Source organism: Tupaia chinensis, unplaced genomic scaffold, assembly GCF_000334495.1.
Source record: "Tupaia chinensis unplaced genomic scaffold, TupChi_1.0 Scaffold000094_1, whole genome shotgun sequence".
In the NCBI taxonomy this organism is placed as follows: Eukaryota; Metazoa; Chordata; class Mammalia; order Scandentia; family Tupaiidae; genus Tupaia; species Tupaia belangeri.
Window position 1 is genome coordinate 4,310,710 of NW_006159556.1, and position 25,624 is coordinate 4,336,333.

The 25,624-nt window shown below is 36.4% G+C and overlaps 1 protein-coding gene and 1 pseudogene across 9 annotated transcripts in view; one reads left to right on the forward strand and one right to left on the reverse strand.

Moving 5' to 3' along the window:
• Nucleotides 1-25,624, reverse strand: part of PTPN13 (protein tyrosine phosphatase non-receptor type 13) — a 217,226-nt gene that overhangs the window by 102,931 nt on the left and 88,671 nt on the right. For 8 of the 9 annotated variants that reach the window (XM_027769869.1, XM_027769867.1, XM_027769870.1 and 5 more), the window contains exon 7: nt 14,476-15,042. The exons of the other annotated variant lie outside the window; for it this stretch is intronic. In XM_027769869.1, the coding sequence (XP_027625670.1) occupies nt 14,476-15,042 (567 nt within the window). The remainder of the gene's footprint in view (nt 1-14,475; nt 15,043-25,624) is intronic. 9 annotated transcript variants of the gene reach the window in all.
• Nucleotides 9,966-10,467, forward strand: LOC106734331 (60S ribosomal protein L26-like; annotated as a pseudogene).

The following is a 25,624-nucleotide window of genomic DNA, read 5'->3' on the forward strand; positions in this document are numbered from 1 at the left end:
AAATCTCTCCAAAAAAAAAAAAAAAATAGAGTTATTGGAATCCTTTTGGCTCAGTAGACTGTTAGCAGATAGCAAGCCTGCTGAGGAGGTGAGTTTGAAGTTACAAATGGTAGTGGGAAAAACTGATGAAAAAAATGTGCCGAAGAAAAGAGATTGGGAAAAAGCACAGATGGCTAGTTTGGGGAACAGTAAAACTGTTTCTTCTGAAGAGGAATAAGTGATGTACAAGGGAAAGTATGAAAACACAGAGGGAATCTCAAGATACTCATATCTGAAAATTGCCTGGAAGTAAAAACGAATCACTTCCCGGGAGCCTGTCTGGCTGGAGCTTAGGAAGAGTAAAGAAATTCTGCTGTGAAGAACATCACAGGGGTCAGCAAAAACCATATGGAAGCTTTCATGTAGCCATGAGGATTTTCCTTAAGCTAGAATGCATAAATTTTAGTGGAATTGACCAAAATTGCTTTGTGGCCTTTTCTTGACACCAGAGAAAGTAGACCACGGGAAATATCTAGAATTGAGGAGCGACGTGGGATGTACAGCTGCAGATAATCAAGGTAGGTAACGCATTCTGTTTTAGAAGTCTGCAGCTTGAAGACAAGAACTTTATGGAACGAATTATTTCCTGTGCTAGAAGGTGTTCAACAGAAGTTCTTATAAGTAAAAGAAATAAAATAGTTAAATGACACCATATGACCCAGGGGATGACGGGCTAGGACTGAGAGGTCATGCTGAGAAAATGATTTAAATGAATGGGAGAGATGAGATAGATGGCTGGCCATGGGCTTGCCGGAGAACCAGGCATAGTGCAGCAGACTCTGCAGCTTTGTGTGTAATGAACACAAACAGCAAGTAATGCTATCATTAGTGGAAAGAGTTTTAGAACTGAAAACCAAAGTCTTTACCAGTACTTTTATTATTTTTTTTTTTCTAAATGATTGCATTCTACTGCAGGGAAGTCTCATGGCAAAATGAAGAACTTAAAATATACTCTGGTTGGGGCCGGCAGGTGGTATGGTGGTTAAGGGTGCTGGACTCCCATAGGCCAACTGCAGTTTGAGTCCTGGATCTGGTGGCATGCTTTCTCACACTTTTCCTCTGCCCCCTCTCTCTCACTCTGTCTCTCTCTGGTCAAATTTAAATGGAAAAACAAAGTTAAATAAAATAATTCTTAAAAAAAATACTCTGGTTTACTATAAATATGATCTGAGGAGTGTAAAAGACTGAAAGCAATCCCACTGATGGCACTTTAAATTTAATGAACATAGTACATTATACACAAGTTAAGCAGTTTCTTAGAAAGAACTGCTGTTTTCAAGGGATGCCAAAATTTCTTAGTTTTATTGTTACAGAACTCTCATGCTAAATTTTTGAGGAGCTTTTCTAAGGACACTCAACCAAACTAGAAACCTGGAATTGCAACATACAGGACAGTAAAACCAAAGCTAATGAGAGGACCAATATAAAGAGAGAGTAAGCTTTTAATTTTTTTTAGGTTTTTGCTATAAGGCGACTACACTCTCTGGAAAGAAACAGAGAAAGAGAAAGAGAAATCAACACCAACACCACCCCTCCCTGGGGGGGTGGGGGGGGGAGGATGGCCATGCCACAATCCCTTCTCCTTCATTCTCCTCTCAAGATTTTGCAAGCAAGTGCATGTGCTAGGTGTAATTTTCAAGTCGGTTTTCCTGGGGCTCTAATTGCAATGGGCCATGTGTGAGTTTAGTACCTTAACCACCCCGCCATCTGCTGGTCCTGAGACAGTAAAATTTTAATACCTTACAAAGAAATGGAGAAGTCTCTCTCTCTCTCTCTCACACACACACACATACACTGTAGGAAATCAATAAGCCTATTCAGTAAACTTCAGTAAACTGAGGGGAGAACTTGCAGGCTCTCGGATGTCATACCCTGCAATAACAACTTCATACTTCATATTAAGCAATAAATGAATTTACTGTTTCATAACTATTTTTTCAAAGTGGCTTGAGACTGTGTCAGTTTTCATCTGAATTTCTGTTCTCTGGTGGTGCTTTAACATTGTTCTTATATTGTCTCATGTGTCCATGTTTCATCTCTCTTACTAGCCTCTGTTTTGTTCTCTTGTTTCTTCTGTTTACTTGGATATCAGCAAGTAAACTTTTAAATATCTGGGTTCCTTCTCTGAGACAAATAAATACAACTTCAACCAACCTCTCTTAAAATTTTATAATGCATCATCTTCCTTTGATGAGCTATTGGTCTGTAAATGTTGGTGTCACAGCGAGGGGAAGGGAGGCATTACCTTGTTAGTAACAGTAACAGCATGGGCACTCCAGAAACACAACTGGATGACCACCAGGGGGCAGGGAAACTTTCCGTTCTCCCAAGGCTGGGGAGGGGTATCTATGTTAATTGAAGTTGTAGGATTCTTTTTCATAAACTTGTTGTATTTTGGAGTGTATGTTTTAAAATGTTGCTAGCTACGTTCCTTTCATGTCATGGCATGACAGATCTAACTAGATTAAAATTCCCAAGCAATATTTACTACTCAGTCAAGCTTACAAAAAGGTTATAATCAGATTAAAGTTCTCAGCCAAAATTTAGTATTCAGTCATGCTTCCAAGAAAGGTTAGCTTTATTAGCACAGGCTCTGTGTCTGAATTAAACAAGAACTTAATGGTTTCAGAAATTATCAAGTTAAGTGTCTTTTACTAAGAACATTTTGCAATGGTATACATGGACAGGCCCATTTTTCACGTTAATAGATTATTTAGGTAGGAACATTTCTTGGCTCTCTGAGATGACCTACAAAAAGATAGCCAGTAACTAACCACATAGAAGAGGTTTTTTGGTTTTTTTTTTCTGTTTTGGTCTACAGAAGAGGAGTAATACCTAATTTGCAATGAGGTATCCTAACATTATTCACAATTCTTTCTGGAGGATCCAGGCACCACAAATTGATTTCTTTCTATATTTGAGTGTATAAGGCTAGCATATTAGATTAAGCCCAGATTCCCAAAATATGGTATTAATCAGGTGATTATTAAAAAACTGTTAAGAAAACTTCCAAACAGACATAAACACAAAGAGGACGATAAATCCTCATGTATCCAATTCTCAGTATCAACAACTTGGTAATTGTTATTTTAGCTACAAAGTGTCAATCTGCCTTTTTTTTTTGCCCTTTTCCATCAAAAAGAAGCACCTACCTATAAATTTATAGAATTTTACAAAGTTTTCTGAATGCCAAAACTCTTGAATTATGTGCAATGAACCTATTAGGAATATTCAAATAATTTAAAAAATAAAATCCATACATGGCCATCTTCACTGCAATGTTATAATTTTAAGAGCAAAAATTCTAAGCTATCATTTTCATAATTGCAGAACTGAATTATTTCCCTTTTGTGGTATAAAAGTAGTCTTAATATCTGTTGGTTTGAAGATTTATTTTCTCTGCTAAATGACTGCATATCTAAATGAAGCATACCATGTACAAGTCAGTGTACTACGGTCCATGTAGAGCCACAATTATTTCTCATCTCACTAGACAATTTCCTCCTTTTTGACTTTCTCAGATTACTGAGTTCTCAGATGCAGAAAATAAATTTCAGTGTTAGAAATACTAATGAGTATGAAAGACCAAACAGGAGGGTAAAATCAGCCCAGACACATGCCACCAAAAAAAAAAAAAGGCATGAAATTGGATGTGCATGAATATATGTGTACAAACACAAAACACATTCTTCCGACAACAAAAACTTTTGTAGACTAGTTACAAGAGAACAAAAAGAATAAGAGCAAAAGAAGAATAGCTTGGGGCCAGCAGGTGGCGCAGTGACTAAGTGTGTTGGACTCTCACATGGCCAACCACGGTTCAAGTCCTGGACATGGTGACTTGCTTTCTCATTTTCCCTCTCTCTCTGTGTCTCTCTGATCAAATTGGAAAACAGTAATAATAAATAAAGTTAAAATAAAAATTAAAAAAGAAGAGTAGCTTAAAGTATTAAGCTTTGGGGCCTGTCCTACAGTGCAGAGGTTTACTACTGTGCATAGAAAGCCGGATCCCACATGGCTGATTACAATGCAAATCCTCATCATGGTGGCTTGAGAAACATGCTAGGAACATGTGTGTGTATGTCCCAAATTCTGACAAGTTGGAGAAACAAAGGAAAAAGGATTGTAGTGTGACCATCTCCCACTTTCTCTCCTTTACTTTCTAGGAGAATTTTACCACAATTAAGAGTATACTTTTTTTGTTGTTGTTGTTGTTAGAATGGAAATCTAACAAATATTATCTTTCAAGTGTATTCTTATCCTTTGAACAAAATTCACACTGACTCTAATATCATATTGACTCCACTTATAAAGCAACAATAAAAAAACAAGTTTTCCAATATATTAGTATATATTTTCAGTTCTTGATAAATAAGCATCACCATTTCCACTGTCACTTAACACAGTTAATACTTTAAACATATAAAACTGTGGCATGTGATCACAAACATGATTTTTTAAGTGTTCAGGAGATCAAATTCTGACGATGAAAATTTGCATACTATCCTGGGCTTACATAAAGCTATTTTAGAACATTCAAGTCTACAATCTTCATATTAAAATGAATCTAAGCCAGCACAAACTATCATCTAAAAACACCATTACAAGTGACACATATTCAAGCTCAGACAGGTAATATGCAGAAAGAGACTCAGACAATTGCAACAACAGGAGTTAAATAACCACTTTCAGTTTGGTATTTCTTTACGTTTAATACCTGACTCAGGTTACAGATACAAGTATCAAAGAGAACTGAACTAAAATGAACTATGACTGCTTTTATAGCCAGAACTATGAAACATTTAGAAACCTCATATTTTTAAGGATATGGGTCCTAATAAATAAAATGTTTCGATTTTGAAACAAAGCAATAAAACACAAATTATAGCACAATGTATTTATAGATTAAGTGTTCTCTATGCTTCCTTTGCAGGAAATTAATTTCTGGAGATCAGAGAGTACACCTATTATGTTTTCATTAGAGCCAGTGTAGGCTGTATTACATCACAGTGCATTTAGTAGAATGTGTTCTAAAATCTCTTGAGCAATAGACATGGCGAATAGTTTTAACCTGGAGGAACAAAACTTAACTGTGAATATATGCAAGTAAAGAAAAAGATATGGAAAAACATCCTATAAATCGTATATCACTCCATAGAGGAAAATTTGTGCAGAGCAGGAACAGCGAGAAGAGGGAATGGTCTCCAGTTTCCTCCATGGGAGTCTCGTGTGATTTAATGGCCACAGATCTGGGCCGTGACTAGGATCTAGGTTCGCTGTCCCACCGGTCCAGTACTTTACAGGTTTCTCTGTTGTTAGGATTTCACTGTTCTTTCTGAAACCTTGGAAGAGTACAACATTCAATAGGAAATTGATTGCACTTGCTATTCATTGTTTAGGTTATAATAGACAATTACATGACTTTACTCCCACAGGTGAGCAAAACAAGGGAGAAAGAGGTCAAGTTTTTCCTCCCTAAATAATTCACCAGAGAATATTGTTGTATCCTATATTTGAAATAGCAACACCAAGTAAACTAAAATCTTTAGTAACCACATTGTAAATATCAGTTTATGTTAGCAAACACTTACTGCATGCCTATTATTTAAGTCTCTCTCATATATATGTATATATATATGCATGTCTATCATGACATTCTACAATATAGTACATATAGAGAAGCAAGGTCCTCAAGTTAAAGCTATGAATGAGACCAGGGCAAATTTATGAGGTCTATGGAGGAGAAACTGTTCAGAAGAAATAATTTCTTTTTCTTTTCAGTTATTGGAGGGCATGTGCACTTGCTAGAGACAGAGAAAGAGAAAGAGAGAGGGAGAAAGCACCCCATCAATGGTCATGCTGCAATCTTGTCTTCATAATTTCTCTATCCCATTGTGATTTGCGGCATGCAAGCACACATCCCCAATGTGTTTTTCAGCCACTGGAGCTGGGATCCAAACCATGACAGCTATGTGGGAACTGGATCCCTTAACCACTAGACTATGAGGTTACCCCGAGAAATCATTTCAATGAAAAACATAAAGTATTATCTTAAACCAGGAAGATGAGACAGATTACTGAGCCAGGCAATGCCTGGATGCTTTGATAGTCATTTTCTTTTTTAATTTGCTACAGAGGCATGACTGCCTACTGGAAAGAGTTAGAAAGACAGAGAGAGAGACAGAGACAGAGACAGAGAAGGAAATTGAGAATGCACCACCCCCTTGGGGGATAATCACACTTCAATCCCTTTGCCTTCATTTCTCTTTTGGGGATCTTGGGCATGCATGTACACATGCCTAGCATGTTTTACAAGTCACTGGGTCTGGGACTTGAACTGCCTAGTCGGTCATGTGGGATCTAGCCCTGCCCAGTGACCACTTGGTGCCAAATAAGTTGTATTTCTTTTTAAACAATGATTAATTTAGTTTTATTTATTACTTAGTTTTTAATTTAACCAGAGAGAGAGAGAAAGAGAAAGTGAGAAAGCAAGCCACCAGGTCTGGAACTCAAACCATAGTCAGCCATGTAGGAGTCCAGTGCCTCAGCAACCATGCCACTTGCTGGCACCCCAAGTAAGTTTTTTCTTTATTTTTTTTTTTTTTAAATCTATGTCTCTCTGTAAAAAGTATCCCACATGATGAACTATAACATTTATGAATTCACATTCTTGCTTTTGTTTTTTAAAATTTTTTTGAGAAGTTTTTTTTTTTTTTTTTTTGCTATAGGGCATGTGTACTTGCCAGAAAGACAGAGAGACAGAAAGCGAGAAATCACCCCCTCGGGGAGATGGCCACGCCGTAATCCCTTCTCCTCCATTCTCCTCTTGGGATCTTGGGCATTCACGCACACGTGCCCAGCGTCAGTTTAAGCAACTGGGTCTGGGACTTGAACAGCGGTTGACTACATGGGAGTCCAGCATTGTATCCATCTGCTGGTCCCCAATGTTCTTGCTTTTCTTAAATATAGCTATAAAAGTGTGAACCTTTAAATTCAATCTTCACAAATGAAACATTAAGGTGCCTCGGTAGTGAGAACCTGCTCACATACTTGAGTGTTTATATATTCTAGTTGCACAACTGGAGTTGAGGCAGCATTCACAGGGCAGTCACAGGACAGTAAAACAAGGCGAGGAGCAGAGATGACAGTACGAGAAAGGAGGACACATTATTTAGTTTTAACATGAAGTAGACTGATTAATGACTCACTGCAGAAACAACGTTCACTGTGGTCACTTTTGCAGAAATCAGTTCTATCTGTTTTTCTGGTATTGTGCAGAATGCAGAGGAGTTTCGACTGTTGGAAGCAAATTGATGTTCATGGTCCCCACCCAGGGTGTGGGAGTACTGCTCATACCATACTCACAGTACCGGTTCCAAGTCACTCTCTCATAATCAGGAATCTGTTGCCAACCCACAGAGCCATGGACAGGGCGTGTATGCTAATTACATTTAAAGAGAGGCAGGGACATTTGTCAGAAACTCCTGTTAGAAAACAGACAACTTCTCACATCTTGAGGTGGGACAGAAAGAGGCAGAAAAGAAAATACTGGCAATAAGGAGGAAAAGAATAGAGTAGAATTATACAGTCCTATGCTGAAGTGAAAAAAAGGAAGAATTAAAAAGAATAAAAAGGTGCCATCAAATGTTAAACCTTTAAGGTTGCCAGGAAAGTCATGCCGTATTTTCCCATGTGTTTCTATGAAAACTGCATCATGAATTTCCCAACAAGCCAATAGTTTCCACGAAAGAAACTTGGTGTGTTTCTTTCACAACCTTTCCCATGTTTTATGTACATCGAGAAGCACTGGGAAGGTTAAGTGTTAATAATCATCATTACCTGTTATTTATAATTGTCAAACTTCAACTACAGTTTCTTTCATGGTATCTCTTTTGTTTCTAACCTTCGCACTTTTTTCCTCCGAAGAAATTAGAGCACTTAATGCCAATCCTTACTTTTTGCTCATTTATTCCCTTATCTCACCAGTTACCAGGATTTACTACCTTAAAAATGCTACCACAGTGAAAGTGCACCACAACACCGTCTACCACAACAGAGTACACACCATAACGATGCTCCGCCTCGACCCCCACACAGCAGGCTTTACTGCAACGGACAAAATGTGCCTCATTTCAGCCTTTCTTTCAAAATATTAATTTGTTTCAGTGCATTAAAAATTCTACGATTTCGTTAAAGAGACACTTAAGGCATTTCTAAGGCAGTTAGTCGAATGTCCCACTTTCCAGGAAGTACAATAGTCTTCTCAACGATATATCTGAAATGTATCTGTCCCTTGAAATTGGGAGAGCAGAGTGGAAGGATCTTAGATGAGGCCCGAGAGACCTGGATTCATAATAATAGCTCTGTTATGAATTATGTATCTTCTTTGGCAAACTACTTTCCTGGGCCTCTGAAAATGAGCTGTTTGGTTTCAATGGTATCCAGATGCTTTCCAGTTCTAAACTTCATGATTTTAAGGTCTGGTCACCTCTGTGTTCATAGGCCGGTTGATATAGACAGACAGCCGAGGAGACCTAGTGGAGATGATGTAGGTATAAAAGCTCCCTTCAAGAGGACGAGGCCTGGGCTAAGGGAAGGAAAGGGTTATTCCTCCGAGGCCAAGGGAAACAACTGTGTTTTCTATTAATTCAGTGGCCCTCCTTGCATTCTCTGAAGGACAAACTGAATTTTGGAAACTTTTCTCTTCTGATTGTTACATTAGTTCAATGAACACTGGAACACATCTGTTTTTGAAAGTTAGAAGTAACAGGCCAGCTGGGGGCAGTTGGCTGTGGTTAAAGTAGCTGGAATCCACATGGCCAACTGTGGTTCAAGTCCCAAACCCATGACTTGAAAAACACTCAGGACATGTGTGCATGCAAACCCAAAATCCCAAGAGGAAAATGGAGGAGAAGGGATTGCAGTATGGACATCCTCTCCAGGAGTGCGTTCTTTCCTCCCCCACCCCTTTCTTTCTCTCTATTGAGCACACATATCCTAAAGCAAAATTACAGAAGAAAAATTTAAAAATTTAGAAGTGATCATGTAGTGGGACATCCTTAGACTGGAAAAGAAAAAATCAATGATGAAAATCTACAATCTCCCAAATAATGGATACTCTATCATTAACTAGTTAGGTGATTTTGGGTACATTCACAAGCTCAGGAATATTTTAAGATGTGCTCTAAAATCTCTTCTAGTTCCGAAGTTACTGCAATCCATTAGCAACTGCCAAATTTAAAGATCACTAAAACTGTACAGACATTTATCTTAAAACACAAATATTTAAAAAGAAAGAAGTGTGTACATTAGTGACATGCACTGTTCTAGTTGATTTAGCACATGAAAGAAATCTATGGAGCCTACTTTTCATGAGAATTAAATGAGATAAAAGGAATTTACAGTCTTTTCTATTTTCTCTTTTTGGTATATTAGTAAAAATCTTCATATCCACAATCTGCACTTTTCTTTGTATAGCTAACACAAATTACCTCATCTTTAGGAAAAGACAGCACAAAACCAGCAAGTTACTCAACTAAAAAGTATTTCTTTGTCATTTAAAACATCAATATTCCTTTTAAATAATGCCTTTAAAGGCCAGCAGGTGGCGTGGTGTTTAAGGGCACTGGACTCCCACATGGCTGACCGTGGTTCAAGTCCTGGACCTGGTCGCTTGCTTTCTCACTTTCTCTCTCTCTTGTCCTTTCTCTAATTCTGGTAAAATTAAAATGAATAAATAAGTAAATAAAGTTAAATAAAATAATACTTAAAAAAAATAATGCCTTTGGTCTAAAGCGAACAATTTATATGTACTTGCAAGTCACTATATAATAATGGAGGTTCCATAATAAACAACATTTTCAGATTTTGTTTAATTTGGTTGTAAAGTGGTCTTTGGTAAATAAGAGGTAAGTTTTCTGTGTTGGCAAATGCTTTTGAAAACCCTATAATACCCTCTTTTGCGGCCATCGCTGGAGCGGCAGTGGCCAAAATGAAGTTTAATCCTTTCGTGACTTCTGACTGAAGCAAGAACCGTAAAAGGCATTTCAATGCACCTTCCCACATTTGAAGGAAGATAATGTCTTCCCCCCTTTCCAAAGAGCTGAGGCAGAAGTACAATGTGCGATCTATGCCCATCCGAAAGGACGATGAAGTTCAGGTTGTGCGAGGACACTATAAAGGGCAGCAAATTGGCAAAGTGGTCCGAGTGTACAGGAAGAAATATGTCATCTATATGGAGCGGGTACAGCAGGAAAGGCTAATGGCACAGCGGTCCATGTGGGGATTCACCCCAGCGAGGTGGTTATCACTAGACTAAAGCTGGACAAAGACCACAAAAAGATCCTTGAATGGAAAGCCAAGTCTCGCCAAGTAGGAAAGGAAAAGGGCAAATATAAGGAAGAAACAATCAAGAAGATGCAGGAGTGAAATAATCTTATATACCATTCTTATTAAAAACTGGTAAAATGAAAAAAAAAAAGAAAACCCTATAATAGAAAAGAAAGATTTTAAGATAGAAACTGTTGTATATCAAATAACTCAAAATATTTTGTTCTCATATCACTTGCAACAAATCTAAAATTTCCAAATCTGGAAATGATGTACCATAACTAGTTACTTTTTAAACAAATAAAGCTCTTTCAAGATTATGCATCATCTTTGCAGATACATAATCATATTTAGAAGCAGGTTGGTCTATCTGAATTGCCTCAACGCATATGTGTACAAATCACCTGAGAAGACGATAGGATCATATGCTACAATACCTCTTATTATCAGTAATAAGAAAAAGTACCTTGTCACATAAAATATATTAAATAGACTTAGACCACCATTTAACAGATTAGACATATTTTCATTACTGTTTCATTTCTTTCCTATTTAACTCTCAAACCAAGGTTTAAGTTTTACCAAAAAGGTTCCTTAAACTTCACTAAACAGTATTACTATTAATCTATCAAACATTATGGCAAATAATCTTTGAAGCTAGATCAGATATGAAAACATTAGAAATTATTATTTTATTTTTAATATTCATGTTTTAAGAACAGACATAACTCACCTGGTAAATGACAGGAATAGTCATGTAGAATGATACGTATCTTTATACATTAGTCATGTAGAATGACATGTATCTCTATACATTTATATTCCAAGACTATCTCTGTTCTACTTGAACCATGAGAGTCTTTATTTTTATTTTCCCTTTATAATGCACAAGATTTTCTTATAAATGTTTGTATGAGGCATGCTCATAGAAGACCAGTCTAAATTATTGTTCATATGGTAGCCATTGTACAATACTAAACAGACATGAAATATAACTCATGAAAGGGGAGACTTGGTTTATAAGCTACAGAACATGCTGTCACAACTCTAAAAGCTAAATAGTAACATTTTGCAAAAGAAAAAAGTTCTAACTTTTTATTTCTTACCTTTAAAAGCTTTCACACCAAGATTATATCTGATCATCTTATAAAGTTGGCTAATGATTTTAAAAATGCATGTCATAGGGGTCAGTAGGTGGCGTGGTGGTTAAGGTGCAGGATTAACATGGCTGACCAGTATGAATACAGACCAGTGACTTGGGAAAAAAAAAAATCACAACAGGCATGTGTGCTTGCATGCCCGATATCCTGAGAGGAGAATGGAGGAGAAGGGTTTGCAGTGTGGCCATTCTCCTGGAGGGTGATTTCTCACTCTCCCTCTCTCTCTGTCTCTCTCTCCAGTGAGCACATGTACCCTAAAGCAAAAACCAAAAAAGTATATTATATATCAATTTATAAGGTTAAGTACATATTCAATAATTTCCTTCATAATTTAAAATTCTTTACTAAATTACAATTCCTGAATTGAAAAATAAAAATTGCAGTGCTCCTTTTTCTAGAAGTAAAGCACAACTCAGAGTATGTTCAGCTCCAGAATATGCTTAAAACTTAAATAACAGAACAAAAGACCTTCAGCAGAATACTTTTAAGGCAATCTATAAGCAAATGTACTATACTGAAACACGACCAGAAAGATGAATGTGACTCAGTTATGTTACTCCTCTCTTTGAAACAGAAAACGCTGGTTTGTCCCCAGGGTTTGTCTAGAAGGCAAGGATAGTTACAGAATTTTATTCTGGGGTCAGGAGATAGTGTACCAGAAAAGCAAGTGAATCCACATGGAAAAGATACCAGGGTGATGTCTCAGGATCTCCCCGATCACACTGAGCATGCACATGCCTGAGAAAATAGCTGGCTGGGACTAAGTTAAGATCACAGAATGAGGACGCAGCTAGGGGTGTCTGTCTGTCTGTCTGTCTCTCTCATGGAAGAAATAAACTTAAAAAAAAAACTTAAAAGATGTATAGGATTAGATTGAAAATTTTCTCTTATTTGTTTTCTCTTACATCTATTTATACAAAAAATATCCTCAATCTATATGTCTAGAACATAGTTTTATTTCATTCAATATATTGAACCTTGTGTGTAAATCAGATATTTTTTCTTTCTCTTTTTCTTTTTCTTTTTTTTTTGGAGAGGTTTTTGCTATAGGGCGCGTGTGCTCACCAGAAAGACAGAGAGACAGAAAGTGAGAAATCAGTCCCCAGGTGGGATGGCCACACCGCAAACCTTTCTCCTCCATTCTCCTCTCGTTTGAAACAGAAAACGCTGGTTTGTCCCCAGGGTTTGTCTAGAAGGCAAGGATAGTTACAGAATTTTATTCTGGGGTCAGGAGATAGTGTACCAGAAAAGCAAGTGAATCCACATGGAAAAGATACCAGGGTGATGTCTCAGGATCTCCCCGATCACACTGAGCATGCACATGCCTGAGAAAATAGCTGGCTGGGACTAAGTTAAGATCACAGAATGAGGACGCAGCTAGGGGTGTCTGTCTGTCTGTCTGTCTCTCTCATGGAAGAAATAAACTTAAAAAAAAAACTTAAAAGATGTATAGGATTAGATTGAAAATTTTCTCTTATTTGTTTTCTCTTACATCTATTTATACAAAAAATATCCTCAATCTATATGTCTAGAACATAGTTTTATTTCATTCAATATATTGAACCTTGTGTGTAAATCAGATATTTTTTCTTTCTCTTTTTCTTTTTCTTTTTTTTTTGGAGAGGTTTTTGCTATAGGGCGCATGTGCTCACCAGAAAGACAGAGAGACAGAAAGTGAGAAATCAGTCCCCAGGTGGGATGGCCACACCGCAAACCTTTCTCCTCCATTCTCCTCTCGGGATCTTGGGCATGCAGGCACAGGCTCCCGGTTTAAGTTTAAGCCACCGGGTCCGGGACTCGAACTGCAGTCAACTACATGGGAGTCCAGAGACATAGCCATTACGCTAACTGCTGGTCCCTAAATCAGATATTTTTAAAACAGAGTTTTGTCTTGGATTAATAAAAATGTACCATTTATAGTTATTTGTGTACTCCTCATGGTAATAATGTAATAATTTGATTAACTGCTTTATATTCATTTCCTAATTAATTTATTTTTGGCAAGTCCATTTATGGATAGGGTAACTTAAGATTTGGAGAGATCAAGCACAGCCACAGAAGAAAAAAATCACAGTTAAATGGAGTAACTCATTCAAACCTAGGCTAATCAAAATCTATAAACCTAAGTACTATTATTTTAAAAGAACTGGACAAACTGTAATCTTCTGGAGTTGTGCCCTAAAATGTGCTTTAGATAGCTGGTGGTTTGAGAAGTACACCATCACACTATTCTGCCTCCCCAAGATTGCTGTTTTGTTTTTTAGGGTTTTTGTTTTGTTTTGTTTTGCCACAGGAGGCCTGCATTAGCCTGAGACACACAGAAAGAGACAGAGAGAGAGAGAATGAGAACTCTCTCACCCTCCCCACTCCCCTGTGGAAGATGGCCATGCTGCAATCCCTTCTCCTCCATTTTCCTCCTGGGATTCTGGGCACCCATGCACTCACGCCTGACATAACTCTCAAGCTGTTGCATCTGAGACTTGAACTGTGGTCAGCCATGTGGTAGTCCAGTACTCCAACCACCACGCCACCTGCTGGCCCCCAGGATTGTTGGTTTTTGAATAACTGCTATTCACTTCCATAAATCCTCTCATGAGATAGTAAATGTTTGACGGTGGTGTGGAGAATTAAAAGAACATAGTAAACACGCCTCCTGCCCTCAAGAGGCGTACAATCTAAATATACTACTTCAAATATTGGAAGAGAATAAAGTAACTGAATTGGGCATGTTTAGTAAGGATGACTTTTCAGAAGTAGTTAATATCTTTGATTAGGGTCTTGGTGGAAGGGAAAACAGAAATTGACAGAGATGAAATGAGAGACTAACCTGGATACAGAGGTTGACAGAATAAAACTAGTGGAGTGGTTTCATACCCTTCTTTATTTAAAAGGACAATTTAAAATATTTCAATTCAGTTCTCTCTGAAACACACACAAAATTACTAACCTTCTACATTCATGGCTTCTCTTAGAACCTGAAGTTTCTTTTGTCTCTCTCGGATTCGGTCCAAAGCACTTGATATTGCGGAGGAAGTGGGCGATTCTCGTGTAGGATGTATTGGATCCATTTTCTGGGGGCCAAAGATATCCAGGGCTATGCTTCCATCTGAATATCTTGACTCTTTTTTTCTAGGAGCAGTCAAAGTCCGCACTGTTACTGCCTCAGGGTGACAGTATCTGTGTCTACCAGTCTCTCCAGAAGACAAGTCTTTGTCAGCTGTACAAAGCAAGTCCATGGATGAAGCCCAGATTTTCTTCTTGGGAAGCACATCAGTTCCGGAGATAATTTTATTTCCTGGACCACTAGTTTTGAACTGGTAAAGGGAGCAAGTGTTTTCAGAATCTTCATGCCCAGAATTATTATCGGATGAAATGTCTTTGAAATAATCTTCCTCATCCTGTGTGTCTCTGACGGACAGAAATCCCATAGATTTACTAAGCCCTTTGTTAAGAAAGGTCTGATGAGAGAATGGAGGCTTGTGTGTGTCTAGTACATCAGAAGTAGAGCTTCTTCCTGGAATGATAAGAATCTATCATGTATGCACAGAATTAAAAAATAATAATAAACTGGAATGTAACCCATTATTTATTTATTTATTTTTAGAGGTTTTTGCCTTAGGGTGTGTGTGCTCTCCAGAGAGAGAGAGAGAGAGAGAGAGAGAAAGAGAATGACAGGGAAAGTGAGAAATCACCTCCCAGGGGGAATGACCATACTGCAATACCTTCTCTATTCTCCTCCTGGGATCTTGGGCACGCATGCACATGTACCTGGTATGAGTTTTAAGCCACTGTGTCGGGGATCAAACTGTGGGAGTCCAGCGACGTAGCCAATACACCATTTTCTGGCCCCAGTAACCCATTACTGATAATGAAAGTAGTGGCAGTTTCCTAAATTCTCCAAACAGAAGATCAGAGCTTAAATGAGATGGTGATGGCAGTGATGGTGGAAAAGAGATGTGATATTTTATGTTTTCATAGTCCAATATCTCCTACCTAATAAAAGTCTAATAATCAATATAGAACTTACTCGAGTGATATTACTTTCTATTTGTCAAAGACGAATTATTTTGTTTAAAAAAACAAAAGTTTCTGATACTATCCAGTTTGGAAGAATATTAATTACTCATAAATGATTTGGGGTAATAATTGAATGGATGTAGAGTATACTCCTTTAATTTCTAAAGGTATAATTCAAACATGTATCACTCCAGTATGCCCTGGGATAGCCTTGCATTTTAAATAAATATAGTTAAAAAAGAAACAAATTCTTGCTATATTCTGAATGGAAATAACACTGTAGCACTGGGAATTCTTGAGTATTAAGGCCTAGCATATGCACAAGTGCCTAAGATCCGACGGGCTGAACAACTAGAAGAGGGAGCTGCAGTGTGACTAGACCCTGTGAAGGGTGCTCATCTCTCTCGCTAAAATGTGTGCACACATGCTGTGTCATGAATAAAGAAAAAAAGTTTTCGGAAAGTGAATTCCTTGCAGAATGGCAAGTAATTGCTTAGTGCAGATGAGATTCAAATACTGTTTTTCTTGTACTTCATCTTTTCCTGAACATGGATCTACTTAAGTGCAAATAAGAATTATTCAGGGCCAGCAGATGGCATGATGGTTAAGGTGCTGGACACTCCCACATAGTCAACCACGGTTCAAGAACTGGACCTGATGGCTTGCTTTCTCACTTTCCCTCTCTCTCTGTCTTTCTCTCTCTCTTTGTGATTTTCTGGTCAAATTAAAATAAATGAATGAATGAATAAATAAAATTAAAAAAAAAAAGAATTACTCTCATATTTGAGGAGAACACCAGGACATAAACCACACCATGTGAAGACATGGACTGTCAGACTCTAGCTTCTAACCTAACCTAATGTATCTTGTTACACTCCTCTTTAACTTGTCAAAGATGTTACTTAGGTTAATTTCGTTGCTGTCTGTTTATCTCATTACTTCCCCCTTTCTATCACAAATTCCCTTTAGTAAATGAACATTATCTAATGTCTCTCATAATCAAACCGAAGCAAACCTACTCCATCCATTACCACATTTCCCTCTAGCTAGTGCTGTCTCCAACGTTTTTTTCACTAATTATCTACCGACTAGTCAGTTTCTAAGCACCCTACACCTTGGCAACTCTCACTATGCATCACCTATGCCTTCCATGTCACCAAATCCAGTGGACACTTTGTATCCATATTTCAGTTTTCGACAACAACTGATCAGGGTGATCATCTCTTAAGGAATCACTTTTCTCTCTTTACAAGCCTGGTTTCCTCCTAGTCCTCGGATTGCTTGTTCTTAGTCTTTATTATTTCCTCCTCTTCTACTAGCTACCCAAATGTTAAATTTCCTCAGGTATTCATTTTTAGAACTCCATTTTTTTTTCATTTTTTCCTTATCTATTAACAGAACATTAAATATTATTTATACTCTGGTAACTCCTAAATGTGTATTCTTGGTATCAACCTCTTTTGGGAACTTCAGTCTTACATAATTGGAACTTCCACTAGCATACCACAAAAGCAGCTGATATTGAACATGCTTAAAAATGATGCTGCTTCTCACATCTAGAACTATCCATTCTCACAATAAATGACTCTATTACCCAACCAATTACATGAAACAGAAATATGGACACCATCCTTAAATCCTTCCCCCTCCTTAGTACCCAAAAGCAATAAAAAGATCTGGCTACGTAAATTCTCAAAGATATCTTACTTCATGTGATTATTTTCAATTCCATTGCCATCATCCTTTTCTAATTAACATTATTGCTTGACTGGATTACTGCAATGGCCTCCAGAGAGACCTCCTTGTTTCTTCTACTTTCCCCTTCCAACTTTGCTCTTTAGCAGCCAAAGTTATCTCTTTAAAAAGTAAATTCCAGGGGCTAGCAGGTGGAGTGGTGGTTGGGGTGTTGGACTCCCACACAGCTAACTGTGGGTTGAGTCCTGGACCTGGAGGCTTGCTTTCTCACTTTTCCTATCTCTCTATCTCTAATGAGCACATGGGCCTTAAAACACATTATTTTAAAAAATAATAATAATAAATAAAAATTAAATAAATATATATTTTTTAAAGTAAATCCATGGGCAAGCCCATTGTGTGGTAGTTAAGCTGGCCAGATCTACACATGTTCAACTGCATAGTTTGAGTCCTGGACCCAGTGCTCAAACACACTCCAAGCATGTGTGCATGTGTGCCCAGAATCCTAAAAGGAGAAAGAAATGGAGAAGGGATTGTGGTTTGATTATTCCCCATGAGGAGTGCATTCTCACTTAGCACTCTGTCTCTCTCTCTGACGCTAGTACATGTACCCTTTGGCAAAATTTAAAAACACACACATGTGGGGACTAGCAGCTGGCATAATGGTTACATCGCTGGACTCCCACGTAGTTGACTGTGGTTTGAGTCTTGGACCCTGTGGCTTTGAACTCACACCAGGCGCACATATGTGTGTGCCCAAAATCCCAAGAAGAGAATGGAGAAGGGATGGCAGCGTGGCCATCTCCCTGGGAGAGTGTTTTCTTGCTTTCTGTCTGTCTGTCTCGACAGTGAGTGCATGCAACCTATAACAAAACAAAACAAAACAAAACACAGCACACACACACAGACACAATGTACACAAACTAAATTCCACAACACTATTGTCCCACTTAGCAAGTCTTAAAGGCATATTACCGTGCATTAAATAAAATTTAAATTTCTTTTGGGTCTGCCAGTTGAATCCTTTTTAGCCTTACCATTATTTTCCTTGTTTCACCCAGGCTACAGGTCTCTGTTAATCTCTCTTACACATTCAGGCCTTCATACCTATTTTCTCTACCCTACAGGCACTACTCTCAATTTTCTCATCATTAGTTGCTTCATATCCTATAGTTTTATTTTAAAGATGACTTTTTCAAAAAAGACTGCTCGACTTCATTGTAATGTGAATAGATCACTTTCAAAATGTATTACGTGTTTATTCCATTTGTAACTGGTATATTTTGCCAGTCTCTTTTAGGTCATTAATATTTACTAACAATATACTAAGAGGCCACAGTATCTTAAGAGAGCCATGTCTTCTCACTAGCCATGTGAAGCCTTAAACTAATTACTAATTACTAATAAGGCGCCTCTCAGGTAACTACTACTTTCAAGATGCTGGGTTTTTATTATCTTAAAGAAAATTAATTAGGTACCAAAATATTTATTAAATATATTTATTAAAAATCCAGGAAGTTATCTTTTTCTTTTCTTTCTTTCTTCTTATTTTATTTATTGATTTTTTAAAAAGATTTTTGCCATAGGGCATGTATACTTGTAGGAGAGACAGAGAGAGAGAGAGAGAGAGAGAGAGAGAGAGAGAGAGAAAAGCAACCTCCCCCCCCCCTCAGGGAACAGCCACATCATAGTCCCTTCTCCTCAAACTTGGCATGTTTTTCAAACCACAGAGTCCAGGATTCTAATCGCATAGTCAGCCATGTGGGATCCAGCACCTTAACCACTATACTGTCTGCTGGCCTGCAGGAAGTTATCACTTTAAATTCTATAAAGCAGTACAAAGTTAAAGTAATATTAACTCATTGAAAAGTTCACACTAACTTTCTATTCAGATCCTACAAATTATGCTGCATTTTTCTATGGCTTAATTTGCTCTATAGATTTGAAAATCATATTTTAATAGCTAACGTAAATGTCATGATAATTTCTTACAAAAGATGACTTTTGAATCATAATTAATATGTCCTCTAGTGACCAGAAGAACCAAGAAGCATATAGTATTTTTTATAACAATTCAGTTCTGGTGATTACAAATTTTAATAAATAAAATGTTGGTAAAAAGAGCATCATTGTGGCTTTATGTCACTAAGGCTTTAGAGAACAAAATTCACTAATCTAGGAAACCGAAATGAAAGTTCAAATACAGAATCTGGCCAGACAAATGAGGAGAAACAGGGAATTCTACGCTCACATTAATTATATGCTTAAGTCCATTATACCAGTGAAGATAATGCCCCATTGTTAACACTAATGTCACTTAATTAGTATTTGAGACACATGAAATGCAATTTCTTCAACTGCTTTCCAAATCTTTCTAAACATGCGTCCAGACTATTACAAGTATTTTACCTAATAGGCAACAATAAACAGCACCGAAATCATTAGGTACATCTAATAGCTGTGCTCACTATTCATTTTGATTACTGGAAACAGAGCTAATTTTTTTATTTTTCCTGAAAACAACACTATTGTAGCTACTCTTAACTCAAGTGGAACATTCCTTGGTATTTCCCCATCGTGGCAATTAATATTTGCTCCTTCCACTACAGTCGCAGAGCATGCTGGACCTCTATTGGGGCACCCGTCTCACTGTTAAAATGATCCATTATATCATATTATCTGTCTTCACTCCCACTCACTTCCTCCACCCTACCCCCAACCACAACACAGAACTGTGCTTTACTTGATTTTGTATTTATAGTTCCAAAAGAACTTTGTAGAATGGGTTGGTTACACAACATTTTGAGACTTTTTAAAGTTAATTTAGGTAGCTTAAGCTACCAGAAAGATTACTGTCAACAGACCTGGGTTTATTTCTAGCTTTCCATTCAATCCACAAGCTTGGGAAAACCACTTAATTTCCAGGTTTCTGATTTTTTTAATCTACCAAAATGTGGATGTATTTTATTATGTCTTTTTCTTAGACATGACAGAATAAATGAACTAAACAATATAAACTATTAGGAATTCTTCTGAACAAAGGCAATATGAAATTCTAAGTTTTCCTTCCATTTTAATTTCTGCTTTATTTTCCCAAGCATATACTTATCTACTGAGAGGGGATTTAAAAGTTTGCTTAAGAGGAAATAACAAACCAGAGATCAGAAGTTCACCCATAGAAGTTTTAGATTTATTCTACAGAAAAAGTATCGCATTGTTCAAAATAAGTGATGACTGAAAGTGGATTTTCCATCTCTTGGGGAGGCTCTGAGTTCAGAGAGAGTTTATAGACAACATTAGATTACAGACAAGTAAAAGCATCCAAATTTAAAATGAAATTATGAACACTGCCCTTTTGGAGAAGGCATAGCTTGCTAAAATGAAAAACAATAAATAGACTTTGAAGAGTTACAAATGAAAAGTTTTAAGAACATAAAAAGATAATGAAATACATTCCATTATTTTAGTTAAATTGAAAAAACTTCCTTGTAAAGCACACTGTGTTTTAACTTTTTGTTATATGAGATTAATAATATCCTTAGTTTGATATCATCGTTCACTTTTCCCCGCAATACAGACTCAAAAATTTACACCAGCTCTTAGAAGCTAACTTCAAAATGACATTTCAATATGAAAAGTGGCTCCTCGATTCCCCATCTGTCCTCATAAATTTGTTCAAGTACATAAAGAAGAAACATGATATTATCAGTACACTCAAGTTCTGAAGCACTATCATCCTGATCTGATTAGGGTGTAGGTTTTCACCTAAAGCTTGGCAGGAAATGTTGGATTTCTTTTGGCTTGGTGAAGCCACTTCATCAGCATTGTCAGTATTAAGTAACAAAGTGGGGGCAGATGGCTCATCAGTTTAAGCTCTAACTTTTGTGAAAGATCTCAAAGGTAAGACATAAAAAGGTAACTGTCAGGAGTCTCCCTGTGTTTTTAAGGTCATTTACTCATAGAGGTACAATTTTATTAAATTTTAGTGAAACAATTAAATCACTTGATAGAAAACATTATCCCTAAATGTGCTTAGCTTTTCTTCATTAATTTTGTATCTCACTGCCTGTCTTAGGTCTGGGACTCGAACCATGGTTGGCCATGTGGGAGTGTCCAGTGCTTTAACCGCCATGTCACCTGCTGGTCCTGACATGGTCTTCGTTGGAGACTATGGTCAGGAGCCTTTATCACTACACAAAAGCTTTGCGTTGGTACACACTAAAGACAATGCTTTACCGCAAATGACTATTGCCAGTTGAGAACTGGTACTCAAAAGGTAGCACTGGTGTCCTAAAGTAATTTTCTTCTTCAAGAGATAGATTTTTTTTTCATTTTAAACTTTTATTTAAAAAAAATTGCTCGAGGGTATATGCACTTTAAGGAGAAGACAGAGAGGGAAAGTGAGAAAGCACCCCTTGTGAGGGATGGTCTCGATGCACTCCCTTCTCCTCCATTTCTCCTGAGATTTTGGTCACACAAGGATAAGTGTTCATCATGATTTTCATGCCACTGGATCTGGGACTAGAGCCATGCAGTGAGCCATGTGGGATCCAGCCACCTTCACCACATGAACTGGCCCCCGTCTTAAACTTTTAAAATTAGTGTGTGCTATTGGCGATTAGCAGTTAATTCCTTTTGCCTGGAATAGTTACAACTGGGATATTTATGTTGATTCTGTAACTGAAACAAGGTTTTATGAATTTATGAAAGGTAAATTAAAAGAGCACCTGTGCAATACTGTTGTGGAAAGCAATGGCTAGGAAATTCTGAAAAATCCTCTTTATAGTATACTGGATTCAAACAAGGCTAATGTTTAAGTGTAACCAAACATATATGCAAACATATATACATAAACAAAACCTGGTTTTGAGTGACTGACTGAATGACTAATTATAATTCCTTACAAATTCTCTTGAGTTTAGATAGAGGTAAGATTTTATTCTCCAATAAGGATTTTATTTTCCAATATGATTATTAAAGAATAAGTCAACGAGCAGACTATTTAAAGATTTCTCTGTTCATTTTGTCAAGTCTTTATAACATTATTTGCATTTAGATACTGTATTAATCATAAAAATTCTAAAGAGTTGTTAGATAATAATACTTCTTAGTATTATAAAAATGAAGTCACAAATATAAGGCATTCAAGAGACCAGCAGGCGGCATGGTGGTTGAGGCGCTGGACACTCCCACATGGCCGATCATGGTTCAATTCCCAGACCCTGTTGTTTGCTTTCTTGCTTTGCCTCTCTCTCTCTCTCTATGTCTCTCTCTGGTCAAATAAAAATAAGTGAATGAGTAAATAAAATTAAATAAATCATTCCTAAAAAATATAAGACATTCAAACTTGGTTTAAAACTTCTGATGTTGTAAGTACCATAATAAGAAAATTGTCCGTTAATGTTAGCCAAGATGATGAACTAGTTTATTTTTTATTATACATATACAACTTAATGTTTAAAATAAGCTAAATAAATAAAAAAATCATTGAGTCTCACATATTTATTTAAGGAACTATCAAAGATTATATTACAAAGATATTAATATATTACATTTCAAAATATAACGTTTTTATGATATCTTTAAACTCATTCCATCAGCAAATATTCATTGAACACTTACAAAAGCTAATGTGCTTGATACAGGTTTTCCCGATTCTAGTATTTATATGTCCAGAAAGTTTAACTTTAGTATATGTCTGTTATTAAAAAAATGTATATGTGTAAATGACAAATAAATAAAACACTATTGAAGTTATTTTATAGAATAAGTGTAGGTTCAATTCATTGCCACCTCTAAAATAATAGATAATGTCTATGACATTAAAATCATTGAAAGCAATATCTAAAACTACATTAATACTTGATAATCTTCAAAATCTGATAAACTAAATTTGGCAGGAGTAATCATTTTTCCTTAGTAAAGACCTATAATGGATAAGGAATAGAATTGTATTCATACACACATAACCATTGTTATTAGTAGTAAAACCTACAAAATGTTTCTAAAAATTAATTAATTAATAATAGAATTTTGTATTTTCTAAATTAATAAATAACAAAATTATCTTCTTCAAGTTTATAGCATGGCTACCTAATGGTATTAGAAGATAATTGTAGGTTGGGACCAGCAGTTAGCGTAATGGCTATGTTGCTGGACTCCCATGTAGTCAACCGCAGTTCATGTCCCGGACCCGGTGGCTTAAAACTCACGCCAGGCGCGTATGTGTGCGTGCCCAAGATCCCGAGAGGAGATTGCGGTGTGGCCATCCCTCCAGGGAGTGATTTCTCGCTTTCTCTCTCTGTCTCTCTCTGTCTGTCTGGAGAGTGTACACGCCCTATAGCAAAAATCTCTTAAAAAAAAAAAGATAATAGTAGGCAACGCTGGTGATTAGAGAAAGAAACCCAAGAGAAATAAGAGGAAGGAAAGGAAGAAAAATCATGGGGGAAGACAGGATAGAGACAGAGAGGAAGAAAATAGAAAGAGGATAGGCAAGAGAAACAAGTAGTATCTTTTAAATCTAATGTCTCGCTTATTAGGGTGTTCACTATCTCCTTAAAAACGATTCTTTCAGCTCACATTTATCTATAATTGTCTATGATTCAGTTCTAAAACAAGAGACTAACTAAAAATTTTCTGGATTAACAGATTTCTACTGTTCTTAATATCAAGGTTCATACTATTTCCTATCTCAAATCTTAGTACAGTATAAAAGGATAAACAGATTTTACTTACAAGATGTGTGTATAAATGTATAGAGACATATGTGTATTAAGGAAAACTCTGGAAAGAAAGGATTAAAGATACTTTTTTTAAAAGAACGATTTTTTTTATTTTACTTGTTTATTTATTTAAATTTGACCAGAGAGAAAGGATTAAAGATACTTTTTTTAAAAGAACAATTTTTTTTATTTTACTTATTTATTTAAATTTGACCAGAGAGAGACAGAATGTGTGTGAGAGACAGAGAGACAGAGAGAGAGCATGAGAATGTGAAAAAGCAAGCCACCAGGTCCAGGACTTGAACCACGGTCAGCCATGTGGAAGTCCAGTGCCTTTAACTACCACACCACCTCCCGGCCCCTAAAGATACTTTTTAAATTGCTATCAAAGCAATGTAAAAGTTAAGTTAAACAAAATCCTTCCTTCTTGTTTCCCCCCCCACACACATAAACTAATAATATATGTATTAGAAAAGGAACATGATCTAACCAGAAACACATTTATTATATTGATGATATAAAAGCTAAAATACATTTTTAAAAAAATAGTAAGTAAAATGGAAGCATAAAAACAGACTGTACAGTTACAGAAATATTCCATTAGGAAATGATTTTAGTGCTTTTCTTTGACTTCTCAAGACAAAGCAGAACACTTGCTTAGGGCACATTCTTTTCTTTCAAATATGAGAATTCTGAATTGTGCAAAACATTTAGCACAGATAATCAAGTCTCTATGTGTAGTTTTCACAAGAGTTTCTCCTAGGTTTTAAATAAATAGCTCTGCTCTCTAATTGAGTAAATTACTTTAAGTCTACGGCATTAGAATATATCAATTAGGTATATTTCATTAGACTATATATAAATGATATTTATATGACTTCTCTCTAGTCCTAAGATCTAAGATCAAATGTTTCACCCACAAATATTTTTGTTAAGTTACCATGATTCTCAATATAGACTGATAAGTTAAAGAGAACAAAAATCAAAGGTTCATTTTCTAAGTAGCCAAGCCTCAAACTTAACACTAAAAAATAAATTATTATATAAAAATTTATTTTTCCAACTTTTATTTAATTTGGCATTTCCATCCACTTCTTTAAAAATTTATGTTATCATAGTATCCCTAACTATTTAATGCTATGAGCAAATAGCAAAGCCACTATTTATCAGTAATTTTTATTTACTAAGCATCATAAAACCTCAGGTGCAAACTGAAAACTACATGCCATTAATCAGTCATGAAATCAATTTATTGAGTTGTTATAGTATTAAAAAAAAAGTAGAAAATATCAGCATGCAATAACCACAGACAGGTTGTATTCTGAAACTTTAGTTGCAGTAGCATTTGTGTTCATAAACATTTGTATTTATTTGGCTATGCCTTAAAAACTATTTTTAATTTAAAAGACCATGATAAAGTAAATAAATGATGATATTATTGATAACAATAGTGAAAAGGCAAAAAACTTACTGTGGGAGTCCTGACTGTATTAATAACATTTTCTGCCTACCTTTATTGGATTTGTCTATCACTGTAGCTAGTATCCTTGTCTTTTTTCTGTTTCCATTTTTGGCTCCTATGATCTAATTACAGTCATAATTATCAAATTTCCAAGCAAGGTAAATACAATTTCGTTAAGGAAACAATGGAGAAAGGTTAAA